We start from the raw sequence: 18,365 nt of genomic DNA on the forward strand, positions 1-18,365 counted from the left end.
TGGTCTTTGTGAGAAAACACAATTTTAGTTGTGAATCCACAGAGTCACAGTTTGAAAAAAAATACAAAAAGTTCTATGCAACAACTCGTGCAATTCTTCTGTTACATAATGTATTTTCTTTCTTTGCATTCTCAGCTCAAATATCAATTTCATCCTCTACTGTTTCCATCTCTATTTTTCAGTGTTACCCTTTCTGGGACCCACAAGTGTTTATTTTCTGTCTTTTCCATTCACCTCTCTCTGACCCCCCATCGCTTCTGTTTTCAGACAGCCAGACAATAGCACAGCACTTAAAGTCAAAAGGAAGCCATAACAAACCTGCAGTGGAGTTTATGGTAATGTTTGATGTGTGCTGTGAAGAGCATCATTACATGCCCTCTTTACGGCACTTATCATATTTTAGCAAGTAATTCACAGCACTCATCCATGACCTTCTTTGTTGCTTCCTCCAGTCCTTTGAAACTCATTATGTGTGTATGAGGAAGATACATTTCATTGGTCAAAGTGCAGCTCAACATGGTCACCACAACATAGTAAGAGGTAGCTGTGCACAGTGGTCAGAGACAAAATGATTGCTCAGTGCGAGCTTGGATCCTCTCACATCATCATGCTGTGACATAGCAGGGTTCAGAACAGGTCAGCCACTGCTCAGCCCCAGCTGGCTGCTGGTTGTGGATCAACAGTCAGTGGTTGACCTGTGAACAGTCACAGACAAGCTGTGGAGCGCCCAGCTGACAGGCTCAGGAGGAGCAGGAGGAAGACATTCAGCAAGGTACTGATCAGATTATTTGATCAGAAAGGGCCAGGAACTGGAGACAGTGTGGTTCATGGTCAGCTGAGTGCTGAGATACTCCAAGTTCTGCAGTGCAGCAAACTACATTTTACAATAGGCTTTTCCAAAGACAGAGTACACCAAGTTTGGATTGTGTGACCTTGGCAAGCTGAACTTGGGAGAATGGACGAAAGCTTAATCTAACATACACCACACTGCCTCAGTTTATTTTCATTTTCAAATAGTTCATTTTTATTGAAATATAGTGATATCCGGACATTTAAGGACCCAAAAGCCTAAAGAGGCAGCACTATTGCCCAACGTTTACAGCCAGCAGTAAAGAACCAAAGGGCTTGATTCTCTACAAAATGGGAATAGGCCAGTCATCTTGGGAGCTGACTTTCTAGCTGGCAAAATGACCTCAAAAAACATGGAAATGGTTACTTTCTCACGTGAGAAAGTACTCAAATTTCAATTTGTGACACAATAACATTTCTATGACAAAAATGATAACAGCCTGGCTCAAAATCTCGGCCATCGCTGCTGTTGGACACTTACACAAGGTGCACACCAGGTAGTCTCGCGTGACCAGCCTCCCTTACTTCGGAAAGGGAGTCTGGGGACATTCGTCTTTCGTTTTGTAATAGACATGGGCGGGGATATCCAAACCATGTGACGGCGTTGCCATAGGTACGGCACGTGTGTTACATGTAACAGAGACATACCAGAAACACAGAGAGCAGGTTAACGGTGCGTAGTACTGTGATGTAGATTCGTAATGTAGTCAGTCATGGCTCAGGCTACTACACCGAAGAAACGTGTGGATATTATTCAGGTTTGTTCGGCGTGGGGGAACAGCAATTCCGGTGTAGGCGGGTGTAAGGCAAAGCTAATCAGCCGTTGGTCGAGGAAGTACTGAAGTACACGGATTTGGATCCAATCACATCACTGCCGCTGGGAGCCAGGGCTAGTTCTATTACAACTTTCCTATGGGAATGTCCACAGACGACAGAGTCAGCCAGCGTGCTGACGTCATCAGTGTCTGTGTAAGGGACTACACACCAGGCAACTTCCAAAGTGTCAAACAAACAAAACGGGCAGAGTTAAAACACTTTTGCTCATTTGGACTGGATTTGGTTAGATGTGGATTTCAAATTGAAACAGTACTTTGGCTGAATGATGATATTTTACAAGACCACAAGAGTGCAAAGTCCAGACATTCAGTCCAGATTGAAAATAAGGGCCGTTGTCCAACTGTGTGTTATTGGATTGTTTGGATTTGTTGGTGAGTTTAGTGAATCCTCGTTAACCTTACCAGCTATAAAAACAGGCTCTCTTGACTGTATTTTAACATCATGCGGACACAACAGGGCACGTTACCTGCAGCAGCTGACTGACTGTAAGGTTTAATGACTTAGGAGTACTCTGAACCTCTCTAACCTCTCTCAGACCCAGGAGCTATATTTAGTTCTGATATGCTTTGTGAATTAGGCTGACATCATGTCTCACAGTTACAGTGATACATCCCTTATCTTTAAGAGTTCCTCCTTGCTCTGCCAGTTAGAGCTACGTTTAGCCTGAGGATGTGTTGTGAATACAGCCTCTGTGCCACAATGTTTTTTAATCTAAACTAACATTTAAATATCCCTTTGTGTTTCTTTAGCCTGTCACAATGTAATGTTACCTGTGAAAGTTGTCATGTTGCTTTACATTAACACAGAATGGCAGAATTACTCAGGAATTAGTCGCAGATACAGAGTCTATCAACATGTAAAAATAAAGGGATTTACCTGCTGATTTTTGGGGTTTAAGCCATATTATATATATTCTTATGTCTCTGTCATTCTGTTTTTCTGGCTTGTATTTTTGGGCTATATTTAATGTCATAATCCAATGTAATAGGCTTAAAGAGTTGTCAGAGATGAAGAGGTTAAAACTGCACAGAAAAGGTTGAGCGGCACGGATGATGAAAATGAAGCATGAATGCACGTTGAAGAAAAATGAACATGCCCAGGGTGTTTATGTGAGCAGCTTTGTGTGTGTGTGTGTGTGTGTGTGTATGACAAAGTGTATGTGATTGCTGGATTTAGTGTTGTGAGTACGCATTTGTCTGTGTTAGTGTGTGTGTGTGTGTGTGTGTGTGTGTACATGAGTACATCCTGACAAACAATCTGATAATGAAATGATACGGCTGAGTACATAATTGCACCTCAAGTCGTTCTTCTCTGACAAGTTGCATCTAATTAAAATTTACATGCAGATTTCAAGTCGTCGGGCGCTCATTATGAACTACCGACTAGGTGGAGGTGCAAAAATAAAGAGGCAATAAAGAATGAAAGATGAACTGATACATGATGCATGGGAGGATGTTGTGAGAACTGCATCATTAGTGGACACACAAAGTGACAATCACTGAGTAGCTTCTTCGTGTGCATGAGATGTTTTCTAATGGTTTCAGTGTTTATTTTTTAATCTTTACACCAACGCACTCAAGCACAGAGCAGCAATAAAAATAAAACAAAGCACCTCCAACAGGCGTACTAATATGTCATGACATCTGTTTGCTATCCCTGTGGTACCTTCTGAATTTGTAATGTCATGTGCGTATTAGCTACTAAAATAAAGCTCTCATAAAGGAAAAGTACCTTGGATTTTTTTGTTGGTTTGTTTTATTCTATACAGCTTTTCAGGTCTGAGAACAAACTGTAACAAAACTAGCATCAAACTTCGCCATCAACCATCATGTCACCATGCAGAAAGTGAAGTAGAAGAATAAGTAAATGAGTTAGCTGAGAGAAATCATCCGGCCTGTTTAAGTTTTTTAATTCAAGCTTTTTTAATACCAGGACAACGTATTGTTTTCACCCCGTGAATCTGTGTGTGTGTGTGTGTGTGATCATGGCCCAAAGTCGTCCTGGTAACACCAATTGTAGCCGTAACTACCACAGAGGCCATTTTGAGTCATTTGTGTGTTTGTTGTATGTCTGTCTTTCTGTCTGTGAAGAAATTTTGTCAACGCGTCAGAGTCACAACCGTGCAAGATGCAGCCACAAAACTTTACGGTAATGTCGTTCAGATCAAAATGAAGGTCAAGTTTTCCATTCAACTTTATGCCTCTGGCCCACATTTGTTTAAAGTCGTAGAGTACTGTATGGCGCCCAGAGTGATCCCACCACAAGATGGTCTCTATATTTAAAGGGACCAGAAATGTAGGCTTGCATGCATCTCTACCCCAGCCTCTCATACTGTTGGCTAGTTGGCTTGTGTACAACACATCCATGACAATACACAGAGCTGACCATAAACAGACAAGAGGCCATGTGTCGCAAACTGCTGTAAAAACCCCAACTGAGCCAATGTGCTGTATACAAGCCCAAAGAACGCTCCTAAAACCCAAATAATACCAACATATTCCACATGTCTTAACCAGAAAATGCTATATCCAGAACATGGCCTAATTTGAAATATCTGAACAGAATATGCTGTTTACATGACATCACATTCAGAATGTTGTCATAATCCTAATAATAGTGGAAAAATAGTATGCATGTAAACATATTAGACACAGATACATCCTGAACAAAACAAGCTAAAATATTATTAAAGTATCAGCAGGCAGTATTCTAATGTGCATGAGTGTTCTTTCCCGTCCAACCTTTTCCTATAACTCACATCACATCCTGAGGGCCTTGAGAGGTGAATTTAATAGCACTGCTATAAATGGCAGCCAGTGGTTTGAGGGTAGTGGCAGCAGCATGAGCAAACAATGTATTTCCATAATTTAACAGTACAGTGAATTTAATGTTTTTTTCTCTTCCAGTATGAGAATCCAATCTGAATTTGTAGTTGTTTGAGCAAGGTGCTTAGCATGGGTTATTTGGGACAATCTGCTATCTAACCAAATTCCGAGGTAGTTTTAATAATGCTGCTCTGCATCAAATGGCTTTTAATTGGTCCATTGGTTGACACCATTTTAACAATAACTGCAGGAGGGGGAGTGGCAGCGTGGGGGGTGGGGGTATCCGATGGCAAGTTGAAATGTGTTTTAATGGTGACAATAAATGGATTTATTATGTAAATACATATAACTTGTATTGTCAGTGATAAAGGTCAGGAGTTACATTGTTGTACTTGTTCCCATTTAAAGGTCAACCCCAGAGCATTGCATCCCACTCCTCCTTTGACTCCCCATTGACAATGGACCTGCTTCAAGGTCTTAAAGTGGAGATAAAACACTGAACAAAATGACTGGAGTTTATTTGATTTTTACCTTAGGCATAATATGGCAGTATAACCAAACCTGATATTAACTCAATTGCAAAAAACCCCCAAAACAAAACAAAAATAGATAGTATTTCACAGGGTCCAGCCATCTTTCAACAAGTTGGTTGGTGACATCACAAAAATGATTCATCTCTTGTTCATCAGTAGGAGTTGTTGAGATAGGCTTGGTAAACTAAGCACTAGGAGACACTTTTTGTCCTTTAATGACAGTATTGTTCCCTAAAACTCTATTTTTACAGCCAGTGTATGATACGATACGATACGATACGATGTAATATAGAGGTGTTTTGAGTAGAGTAATGCACAGAAGTACTAAAAGTCATTTTTTGGCAGTAATGCATGACCGATGGGACACCCATTACATCATGCAGGTCAACCATTTCTTGTTGTTTTGATGGAAGAATTGAAGTTTGGGGAGTGGAGTCATTACAAAAGCGGTGAGTTAACAGAGTAAAACTCTTGGTTTATGATCCAAGGCAAGGCTTACATCATCAACCAGCCTGTTATAAGCTGATTATGTCACTGAGGTGGGAGCTCATCATTCCAAAGTCAGCAAGCTTTTTGTGGTGTCTCCACAGTAAGGACCAAAGTCTATTATGTACACTTAGAAGAGGATGTGCGCATAAATGCAAAAGTGAACTGGCACCAGCAGCTATCTAACCTGACACGCAGAGGGAAATTGGACAAGTTCAAGTGGTGCTCAGCGCCGACAGATCTTCTGATAGTGAGTCATACTGCTTGTTTATTTCACCAATGCATTGTGAAGCAGAAAATGCCTACATTTGACTCAGCTTCTAGGTGGGAATAACGTTGATGGCTTGTTGACGTGACTGCATTAGGCTAAAATTAGCTATGCTAGCTGCGACATGATAATAAGGTTATAAGCATCTGGCATTGTTGTTGTGGTCTGCCATATTTAGTGTGGAGAAGTGTTTTGTGTGGTTTATCAGCTGCAGCAACCTGACACTGAATATAGTCATGCACCACTGTGCTGAATTTCATTCCTTCACATTAACTTTTGCCACTGTCACCTAACTCAGTGGGAACAGGTCTTACCACTATATTTAGTAGGCATAGGTGGGGTTTTCACTTTGTCCATGGCTCTTTGTATCTCATCAAAACTCTCAAACTCAATAGTATCAACACTTAACTAGTCTGAAATACAGTGTTGTACTCAGCACCTCTGGTAAACAATGTTACAACTAACTTGTTGAAAGATGGCTGAACTCTGCTGGCAGAAAAGTGAATTGCAATCTAGTTTTCTAGCCAGTCTAGGTGAAAATCAAGTTTGATTGCAGTGCCATGTCTTGCCCAGGGTAAAAATCAAACTAACCACAGTCATATTGTTCAATGTATCATCCCTACTTTTACCCTTCAACCCAAACTGTTCTGTTCCCTTTATATATGTGTGTGTGCGCACATACAGTATAACTGCATTATAGAGGCTCTTTGGTCTTTGTGGCTGTATTTTCCTTTATATTTCCCAAGTCAAAAGGCAGAGGGTTGGCAATGTGCTACCAGCTATGACTCACAAGCCCAAAATATCCCCATGGATTAGATGATGAGCCAGACTCGCAGCTGACACTCGCACAGAGAAAAAAATATAATATATCTACCTCTTTTCATCTCGGTCTCCCTCACTGTGTCATTTTCACGTTAGCAAACACACACACATCCATTTCATTCTTGTATGTCATTCAATCCTCTCCTTCCTTTCTTTCTTTGTTGCTGCGTGCTGAATTGAACTGTCTCTCTCAGCAGGACAAGATTGGCGTTATCCTTTCTTTCCCTCTCTCTCACACACACACACAAACACACACACAGTCTTAACAGATGTCCTTACACATTATTGTCTGTCACTCTGAGCTGTGGACGGAGAAAAAAAAACCTTTTCAATGTCTTCTCAACACTGGTAATACAACAGAAATAAGACCATGACTGAGATAATCATTGGGCTGCTAATAATCTCAGAAACTGTCTCACTGATTGACACTACAGCTCAGAATTGATGCAGTGATGATTAATTGAAGACAAAATGCAGCATGTACCAACTGTGATTAAGATAACTTCATTCAGTCTGTTTTTCATCTAGTATGGGTCTCGTTTGTGTATGTACAGAGACACATTCTTGCAGGACTACATGGCTTTTTAATCTGTTTGTAGATTTGATTGTATAACTACCACACCAGTGTGTGTATGTCTGTGTATATAAATGTGTGTATAAGTATACGTGTGTGTGTTGCTGATGCATGCAGGTGCACAGATAAGAGAGTCAGTAGCCTATCTGCCTAACAACCATGTCATCAAGGACCAAAGCTGACCTCTGATTTAATTTGCATTGTTCAGTCTCTCTTCACACTTTATTTACTTTAACAAATGCAGCTCAGCCAAGGAGAAAATGAAAAGTTAATGGAAAATTAATTTGGTTGTGTGTGTGTGTGTGTGTGTGTGTGTGTGTGTGTGTGTGTGTGTGTGTGTGTGTGCGTGTGCGTGCGTGCGTGTGAGCGTGTATGGAATGTGGTGCTTATGATAAATCATATTTGTGGTGTTTGATTTCAGCTGTCTGATCAGGTATTTTATTATCAGATGAACCCAGCTGCATTAGGGTGAAATCTTCAATCAACATAAAACATTAACAGAGAAAATATTTTGAGATACCTACTGCAATGGTAGCTATTACTGTGGTAATTCTGACACATATTTGCAGGTAATGGTTTCCGCTTTGGTTTTGTGTCGTAGGAGTGTCATTATACAAATTCATAAGGGTTATTTAATTTAAACCGGCAATCCACGGATTTTGCACATTATGATCAGTTTATTTGTCTTGAGGATTACTCAGCCTGTAAAAAACCTTTGCATAATGCATACATTTTCAAAGTGGTGGCCCCCTTGGGTTTCCCCATGTGGGCCTCTGCAAATTGCAGGTAAGATGAGGGAAAATTACGAAAAAAAAATCAAATAATTTTTTATTATATCATTGTATTATTATGTTCATTATACATTTATAGTAATATATAATATCAAAATGTTATTAGCCATGCCCGTCTTTCTAATTCTCTGCCAGTCAAAACTTCATTAGATAGCCTATGTCATAAGCTGACAGTGTTGACGAGTAACGGTCTGTACGTGTAACAAAGCTGCTCTGCTCCTGAAAGTTAGCTAGCTGGCTTGCTTGCTTGGTAGCATCTAGCTAGCTAGTGCTAACTCACAAAGTTGGACACATTTTTTAAAGGGATAGGACCTGAAGTGGTGACCAATGGCCAAGGTGACAAAAGTTTAGCTGCAATTCCTTTTAAATGACAGCATGGGAAGGTTTGGGATTCCCTGGCATACTGGCCTCTTCTGGGGTGGGATGTGGGTGTTTACCAGGCAGATTGGGTATGATGAAAGAAGGTAGACTGTTAACGGGCCCTAAGGCCTGCAAGACAAAGATCACATGACCAAGAAGGAAGCGGAGGTAGTACTACCGTTAGTAAGCTAATCTGTATGCATGTTTACAGCCAGTTGACCTTCAAATCTAATCTCACAACCCACCTATTTAAACTGGCTCATGCACTTTAACACTGACTGTACACTCTGTATGCTATCTCATGCTCTGTAAGGTGACCTTGGGTGTTCTGAAAGGTGCTTTTTACATAAAATGTATTATCATTATTCATAACTATTATCATAGGCTGTGCGAGCTGTTGACTAAGTGCTATCTCACAGACCACGCTGTCTGTGGGTTTGACAATGTGAGCTACGATTTGAAAAATGGCACAATAGGGATATAACATTGGTTGTCTAATTCTTACAATGGTATTGAGGTGTGTCTGCTTCATTAACTAATATTTCACACATATTGGTGAAAAGAGCAGCTGAAAGTCTTAAACCAACATATAAATCAAAGGAAAATTCTGCGGTAATGGAATTGTGAAAATTTTGAGGGGATCTTTAAATTTGGTTTTTCAAAATCTGGTTAACTTTAAGATATATTTAAAAAATGCATTAGTTCAAATAAAATAATAAAACCTAATAGAGGGGAAACATTAGAAAACACAACAGATATCCTCTTTGCTGGGGAAGGTTTTACTAATTTTTTCAATAATTTTGTGTGCGCCTCCTCACTGTTTTCCTTCTTGAGCCAGCATGGATGGAAAATGACGGGAAAGTAGCCTTCTGACTCCTTCGGCTTTGTCACATGACCCTCACCTTGCAGGTTGTAGTGGACTGTCGGGAGGCTCATCAGGATATCTTGGCCTCTGCTACATTGATTGTAACCATTTCTTTTTACTTTCTACCAGAGTAGAGATGAAACAGGAAGAGACATAGTATAATAATTCTAATAGATATAATTCTAGAGCTTTTTCCTTCAAATCAAACACCTCAGTCAGAAATTATGAGTTGTTGTGTTGTACTTCAGCTGCGGTGAAACACTGTACGTGAACACTGATTAGATGACTTTAATCATTAGCGTCTAATACATCATGTACGCAGAAGAGTGTAAAATGTAAAAGCATTTGTGTGATTGAAATCAAGAGAACTGAATTTTCAATCATTAAATACCCCCCAAAAAGCCTACCATTTGTCTGTCACAGATAAATAGGTTATCTCTACCCTACACACCAGGGTAGAGACATTTTCAGTTATGTCCATTAACAGACGAAAGGTGCTGCAACATTGGAAATCAATCACAGGATGTCCTGGAATGGCCTGTCCTCCCTTTCTTTCCTTGTTGGGTCAAAGCCCAGTGCTGTATTTAATGGACAGAAAAGAACACACTGAAAAGGGGAAAGGAATTGAGGTGCTGACCTAGACCACCAGCCGCGATTACCCTTCCTCCCAGGCATCCTGCCACAAAGTCTGCCCTCTTCTCCCTCATCCTGGATGTTCGGCTGGGTTTGATCCAGATACCTGCCAGAGGAGAGAGAACACGAGATACTTTCAGTCATCTAGGACCAGGTCAGTTAACCACAACAGAAAACCGACGTTCCTCATTGCCAAAGTGTTTTAAAGACCAACACAAAACAGCCAAAAGTATGCTAACACCCAAACACTACAGTGTAATTGTTAAACACATAATTCCAAAACCATGGGCATTAATCTGCTGCTGTGACAGCCTGAATCTACTGGTTTCATGCTTTTCACCAGACGCTAGAACCTGGCTGCAGGGATGTGCTCCCATTCAGCCACATGAGCATTAATGAGGTCAACCCGATGTTGGGTGATAAGGCCTGGCTCACAGTCTGTGTTACAATTCATCCCGCAGGTGTTGGACTGAGTGCTGTGCCAGCCAGTCAGTTCCTCCACACCAAATTAAAAACAGCATAGAAAACAGCATCTCTTTATAGAGCTGGCTTTGTGTACTGAGGCATTGTCATGCTGAAACAGGAACATCTTCTTTCTTTTGAAATGTATTCTTTTACTTCCAAGTTCAGCATCGGGCTTACAAATGTGAGACATTTGGTTTTACAAAAAGCTAAAAAAGAACATTATAAAACAGTGATTCCAAAACCTTCTTAACATGAAATACTACATTATTGAGGAACACACTGAACAACAACAACTACAATGATAATAGTAATGTCGAAAATTATCAAAACCAAATTTTCCTTTACCAACGTTTCTCATTTACAAAAAGTTGTAAACACAACAGTGTACAAACTGTTAATGCCAGTGAGTGCTGTCTAAATGTTCATTTTAAATGATACAGTACACACCATTCCTCTATGAGTCTGATCTCAGGATCTGCTTTTGAATGTCATAAAACTAAGATAATATATTTTAAAACAAAGGTAATTCAGGAAATACAGTACATTTTAAATTAATACCTGGGGCTGGTTGCACAAAACACGTTAAGTTAAGATCTTCCTTAAAACCAATGTTAAGGCTTTCTTAGAATAACATCAGGTGCATCTTTTCCCCCCAAGTTTCCTTAAAATGTTTACTTAACTATTCAGGGTTTTCTTCCTATCTTGGTCTTATACTTCAGGAATCCCTTAAAGATAGTTAAACCATTGCACAAAGACTTAAGGGATCACAAGATGGAGCGCAAGCAAACAAATGGTTATCATGGAAACTGTAGTACTTTACCACTGTAAAATCTCTTTCAATGTGGTAAATGCCTTAACATTTTGACTCTGTGCAACACCTTTAAGGGAGTCCCTCAGCTTATTAAAAAATAAGTCTTTAGTGTCGTATTTAAAGTGATAGTTCAGGTTTTTGGACATGAAGTTGTGTGAAACGCTGACCATCTGTAGCTCTGATGTGACTGTGTCACTACTGTCAACGAGCCTCCTGCTCTGAGAAATCGCCCGTAGCTTACCGGAGAAAAAGTAGTTCTGAAGATGTACGGGGGACACGTAACCAAAAGGTTTTAAGCTACAAAAAAGTATGCATGTGTTTTGTTAGACTATTTCAATAATTTTAAAACATCCCCGCATTACGTCAGACCTTGCTATCAATTGGGACTATTTTCTGGCCAGTATCACTCCGCCGTGCAGGCCCGCAAGACAGCACGGCAACAGAAATCAATAAGACAGTTCATCACCACGCCGTGCAGGTGCGCAGGATAGCAACGGCTAACGAAAACTTCATCGGCTGTTTCCAACAGAGAACCAGTAGGCTATTATTAGTGAGGAAAAAGATGTACTAGCCCTATATATACCTACTACTACAGCGCGAACACCGGCTCAGGCTCACGACACACCCTCGTCAGCTGCTGTAGGTAAACAGAGGAATACCAAAATGGTGCGAACTTCCCCAGCTGTGGGAATAAAAACATTGCCGGCTCCCAATTCCATCGGTTTCCTGTTACAGATGTAACCCGTAGGCAACTTTGGCTTGTGTCAATTGGGATGAACCTCGCTACCAAGCCAGCGAGGGTGAAGCAGCTGCGCGTATGTCAAGCTCACTTCAGCTGCCCACAGATCCCGCAGCTGCGCGTATGTCAAGCTCACTTCAGCTGCCCACAGATCCCGACGGACAGAGAAAACGCAATTCCCAACACTGCTGTTCCCAAAGAGAGATATATTACCTAATACCAGTCTATATAACGATGTCTGTAGCTGATTGTCTGTAAAACAAAATGTTTGATTGAACTAATAGCCTGTTGTGTTGTGGAGAGTACATTATACGCATTTTACCGTAGGCATTTAGTTTTATATATTAGGCGAACTGCTAAATCCATGACATGAGTAATCAATCACATAGAAATGTGAATTCATATGTGATTATGACCAGTCTCTGCTTTGTTCTGGTGGTGGGTTAGCCAAAGTTGCCTACAGGTTACATCTGTAACAGGAAACGGTCTGACGTAATGCGGGGATGTTTTAAAATTATTGAAATAGTCTAATAAAACACATGCATACTTTTTTGTAGCTTAAAACCTTTTGGTTACGTGTCCCCCGTACATCTTCAGAACTACTTTTTCTCCGGTAAGCTACGGGCCATTTCTCAGAGCAGGAGGCTCGTTGAGAGTAGTGACACCGTCACATCAGAGCTACAGATGGTCAGCGTTTCACACAACTTCATGTCCAAAAACCTGAACTATCACTTTAAGGAGAAAACTTAATGTGTTTTGTGCAATGGGCTCCTGTTGCTTATTCTCATAATATTGAGCAGCACATCTCCTCATATAATTTGCCTGTCAGTAACACATGACTGAAGCAGCTTTCATATTCCAGTCAGAGCAGAAGACAGAGCTGACACACACAGTCAGCAGTCAGAGGATTAAAACCTTTAAAGTTTATGTTACAAAATTAGTATTCGTATGTTGTTTTAATAATTTTATCGTCCAACATCCACGGTCCAACTCACATGTTCTTTTTTTATTCAGAACCAAAAATAAAATGACCTCCCACATATCACCTTTTTTGTGGGTGACCTGCCAAGTACCTGCAGGTACCAAAGGACTATGCAGGACTTTGACTCCAAAATTCAAAATGGATCATATACTTTAGGCATTAATTAATATAAAACTGAAAAGTTGAAACACAAAGAAAGCTAAACAGGGGGCTAGTATTGTCATTCAAAATGAAATTGGCCTTTTTAAAAAAAAAAAAAAAAAATCCCCCACAAATATGTTTTTGCTTGCTTTCTTTTCAAGAGTTAAATGGGAAGATCGATAGCACTCATGTCTGGACACTTACCATGAAGACTGAGCAAGCAGGCAATTAGCTTAGCTTAGCTTAGCTTAGCATAACAACAGCTCAGACATCCAGAGGGAGCTCGGAGTATAGCTGCTGCTCTTTCGTGTCAAAAGGGGTTAGCTGAGGTGGTTCAGGCATCCGATTAGGATGCCTCTTAGGCACCCTACACTTCAAGGTATTCCAGGCATGTCCAACCGTTAGGAGGACCTGGGGCAGACCCAGAACACGCTGGAGGGATTACATATCTTGTCTGGCCTGGGAACACCTCAGGATCCCCCAGTAGGAGCAGGAAAACATTGCTGGGGAGAGTTGCATCTGGAATACTTTGCTCAGCCTGCTGCCCCCGCAACCCAGCTTCGGATAAGTGTTTAAAAATAGATGGATGGATGGATGGATGGATGGATGGATAGCATAACAACTTGAAGCTCTGCTCAAAGTTAAAAACTACCAGTACCTCTAAAGCTCACTATTTAACATGATGTTTCGTGTTTTTTCCCTGTTTCCAGTCTTTATGCCACGCTAAGCTAGCTCTAGCTTCATATTTAGCATAGCCTAGAGGCATGAGAGTGATATCTTCCCACCTAACTTCGCAATCCTTGCTTTGCCTGTATCTGCCTTTGTTTTTGGACATTGTTTAATACACAACAACAAATGAATGAATTATGGAGGAGGTCACAGCTAGACAGAGGAAGAAAGAGCAGAAAGGAAGATGGAGAGGAAAAATAAATGGAGTGCTTTAAAGAGATGTATTTGACAGCACAACGAGGTCCGCCTCAGGAGCTCCCTCGCGCTCCACCTCCCCTCTCCCTCTTTCGCTGGCTTGAAGCCCACTACCAAACAGAAGATTAAATTTCTATATTTGGGACAGTGACACGTAGTGACACATCCCCTTTCCCACTCCCTCATGTCTCCTCCACTAAGAGACTTGGAGAGGGAAATGAAATTCGGGCAAATGCCATAAAATACACGACAGCACAAACTTTGAAAATGTGCTGCATAGACGTAATGTGAATGAATGCATAATGAAAATGAATGGAATAGAATGGAATGATCAGATGTTACCTATCAGAGTGGAGTGGGGTGCTTTTCCTGCAATGCTGCAGCCTATACCAGTCTTAAACAGTAGTTCTTCTTTTGTGTATGAAAGCATGTGTTTTGAAAGGTGAGTGGATATTTGCCTCTCATCCCAAATGGAAATTCTGTCCTGCAGCACTGAGCATTGTATGACTCGATGACTTTGATTTGGTCTATTTTTTCATGTCCTCTTCTATTGAGGCAGTTTTCCTGAAATGAGTATTTGTCTCAATCAGACATAGAAACAAGACAAATATGTATAGCCACGCTGGCGGCCCTGTGGGGCTGTCTCTGTCCACTGAGCTAAATGCTAAAGTGATGCATTACTTTACATCAGCACTAACTCAAAGTACAGCTGAGCTCGAATGGAATGCTTTTGCAAGTATTTGGTCATCAACCAAAGTACTGGACGAATACAAATTTTGGCCTAATGATGGCCCTAGAGAAAAAGTTAAGGAATAATGAGGCGGTAACATGAATGTCTATAGAGAAAAAATTAATGGCTATCAATCCACGAGTAGTTGAGACATAGGTCAGCCTTACGGTGGCAACCCATCCTACATGGTTTAAATGCATGCATTGTAAGTTGCGTTGGACAAATACCTCAAATGATTGTAACGTAACATAACCACATTTCAGTCTGGATCAAAGTGGTGGACTGACCAGCTGACCGGCACTGCCTCAGAGCCATGTGGCTAGCATAGCTAAAACAGATTGAGGTCCCGTTTATACAACAACGACTTCAACTGAAAACGGTAAACATTAGTTGCGCTTTGGCCGATCTTTACACAACAGCGGTGTTTTGGGTGCCTGAAAACGCAACGCTTTGAAAACGGGTTCCAGAGTGCAATTTTTTGGAAATGGCCACGTCTCCGTTGTCATGTAAACTTGCAATATGCAGTTCCTCTGAAAACGGAGACTTTTCGCGCATTACGCTTCCAGTCACTAGGCATGCGCGAGAAAGTCGAACATCACAAAAACAATGGCAGACTCCTAAGCTCTGTTTGTGCTGCTCACCCTGTTGAATTTATCAAAGCTTCTCCAGTAAAGTGTAGATTTACTGTAGCAACTCCACCTCGTCGTCTGTCCAGACAAACGTTTGTGTGGTTGCCATTTTGTTTGTTTATACATCACCGCTCTGTAGAAGGAAGCGTAAGCATCACACCGCCAACTACTGGCCTGGCATGTACACTGCAGCGTTTTTGGTCATTTTTGCGGATCTGTGTGCACGGCAATTGTTATCAAAACGTTGTCTAAACGCGGAACTTTTTTCAAAACGGAAATGAGAAATGATTCTGTTTTCAGTGGATCATTTTCGTGTAAACATGGCCTGAGACAGAAACATCGCTGTATTTGGAGTTGATGCCAAAAACATACCAAGCAGTGGCAAAGTGCAGCCGACCGCGAGCTGCCATGCAATACCTATCTGAGGCCACCGCTCCAACTCAGTAGGACTTAACAATTATGTACGTTGTCAATTAATCTGTTGATTATTATCTGGATTAATCAATTAGTTGTTTGGTCTATTAAATGTAAGGAAATGGGGAAAAATGTGCTTCCCAAAGCCCAAAATGACGTGCTCAAATGTCTTGTTTTGTCCACAACCCAAAAATATCCAATTTACTCTCTTGAAGGATTAAACAAACCAGAAAATATCCACATTGAAGAAGCTGGGATCAGAGAATTTTTCATAAAAAAAAATACTCAAACCAATTATCAAATTAGTTGCAAATTAGTTAATCATCGCAGCTGTGGAGTTCAGCAAGCTGTAGCCATTTGACTCTGCAGCGAACTGTAGGCAAACCTAAAGTTGAGGATAACTTAACTCTTGGCTAAGAATTGTGGCCAGAGAATACGTTACAAAAAATTTCTTTAACACACCTTCCGATTGCAGAAAAATGTAATCACTGCAGCAAGCCGCACTTCACTGCCACCGTATTCTTCTGTACCTCATTCAGGAAATTGAATAATATAAATCAAAATTCAGACCGCCAGTTACATGCATCAGCTGTATGACATGTATCAGAATGTGGAAGAGCTACACCACAGGCCAGAGTTCTCTATTTACCCACTAATCCTCATTCTAGCCCTCACACACTCAGCCATGAGCTCTGGAAAGTGACCATAAAGCAAATCCAAGTGGATAAATCCAAGCTCCTCAGGGTTTCTCTGACTCCCTCAGACTCAAATTGCTACTCCCCGACACTAAGAAGAGCAGGCTGACCTGGTCACCTTTCTGTGGAAGTGTTGGCTGAACAAACAACCCCATGGATGAATCCAGGAGGCACTTGAAGGGAGTGGTGGAGGATATTGCTGGTGGGTAAAGAGATGTCTGCTTTGCTCGCCGTGCTACCATAGCTAAAGCAGCATGACAGCAGATGGAGGTATTGATCAGTGGATAGATGGATGGATGGGTAAATAAATGAATTGTTATGTGACAACACAACAAGCTTAGTTTCAAATTGTCTCCCAGATGCGGGCCACTAAATGGTCACCAGTGAGCAGTTATCTCTCCTAACAGAAAGGTGTTTGTTTGTTTGTACGTAGCAGCCAAGTCTCCCAGTACTGTGAAAATAAACAGACAGCCAGTTTCAACTTCGCAAACACTGTGCATGACAGAGGCCAGAGAGGAAGCTGCTTGAAAAGTGCCATTACTTTAACAATTTAGCCTTTGAAAGGCAGGTGCTGTTAAACGTCTGTTCTCTGAACCTTCATACATACATATTTTCCTGTTTATATCAATTTCTGAACTGCTGTTAAAAATTGCTCTGCATCACTAACCAGGAGAATATAAAGAAAACACCACGTTGATGGGAAAATTCTCAATTCTGTTAGTCAGCAATAATGACAGAGAGGCATAAGAGGATAAAAAAATGAGCTTTAATGAAAGTGAAAGGATCAACACATTTTCAAATGTTCAGAACTAGATAGAATGAGTGAATTTTAGTTTCTGCAAACAACAGAAGGAGAGGAGAGGAGAGGAGAGGAGAGGCATAATTTCGAGATAACACAAATGGGTTGCAGAGCTGCTGTAGTGCCGGCTGTAGGGAAGGCAGCTGAATGGTAATCTTTGAGTCAGAGGAGGAGAAGGCAGAGCCACCAGCAGCTCGCTAATAGATATGCTGGCTGCAACAGATCAGCTATTCAGCCGTGGCAAATGGAAAGGCCAGATAACATGCAAATGTAGCGTAGATATAGGAGGAGGAGAGGGGTGAGGAGTTGATGCAAGCTTGTAACTTTTGCTGTTTTCCTCTTCTTCCTGATGCCGTGTGTAGATAAATTGGCAGAAATAGCCATGACAGTGTTGTTGCCTGCGTTCGGTTCAGCCTCTGCACTTTCCTTCTGATAGACCGATACGTGTGTGTGTGTGTGTGCATGTCAGTTTATTGGCTAAGGTTTATTTTTATACAAGCACATTGCATTCAACATTGCTACATACCATAGCATTTAAACCACAATTTGTAGTGCAAGTCCATGGATGGGTCTTAAAATACACAAAAAAACATAAACAATTCATAACTACATGACTGATTACTATTTAAATTTCATTTCAACTTGCGTTTGAAGGAATACTGCGCCCCCCAAATGATTATTCGTATATCAGTTACCCACTGCGTGTGACATTAAATTTGTGAAGAGAACTTGGTTTTTGAAGAATCCAAAAATGACTACAATTTTTGAAGTCATAAGTGGCCATGTTTAAAGGTCCAGTGTGTAGGATTTAGGGGCATCTTTTGGCAGAAATGGTATATTATATTCATAACTATGTTTTCATTAGTTTATAACCACCTGAAAATAGACATCATTGTGGTTTTCTTACTTTAAAATGAGCTGTTTATATCTACATATAGAGCAGGTCTTATCATGGAGGCCCCCATGTTGTTCTGCAGTATACCAGAATGGACAAACAAAACACTGGCTCTAGATAGGCCACTCCTACATGCTTGGCACACAGCAGAAATCTCAGTTCCACAACCTCACCGCTAGATGTCACTAAATCCTACACACTGGACCTTTAACAACAGCAAAACTGTATCAAAACATCTGTTTACAAACTCTTACATAAGTTGTGCAGCATAATGCAAGCCTAATTTATCCAGTCTTAC

At 40.9% G+C, this 18,365-nt stretch overlaps 1 protein-coding gene across 1 annotated transcript in view; it reads right to left on the reverse strand.

Annotated features, from left to right (window-relative positions):
- LOC126403394 (kelch domain-containing protein 8B-like) overlaps positions 1-18,365 on the reverse strand; it is a 201,659-nt gene that overhangs the window by 12,150 nt on the left and 171,144 nt on the right. The window contains exon 4 of the mRNA XM_050066030.1: positions 9,848-9,949. Coding sequence (XP_049921987.1) covers positions 9,848-9,949 — 102 coding nt within the window. The remainder of the gene's footprint in view (positions 1-9,847; positions 9,950-18,365) is intronic.

The sequence above is a fragment of the Epinephelus moara genome, chromosome 16, assembly GCF_006386435.1.
Source record: "Epinephelus moara isolate mb chromosome 16, YSFRI_EMoa_1.0, whole genome shotgun sequence".
NCBI lineage: Eukaryota > Metazoa > Chordata > Actinopteri > Perciformes > Serranidae > Epinephelus > Epinephelus moara.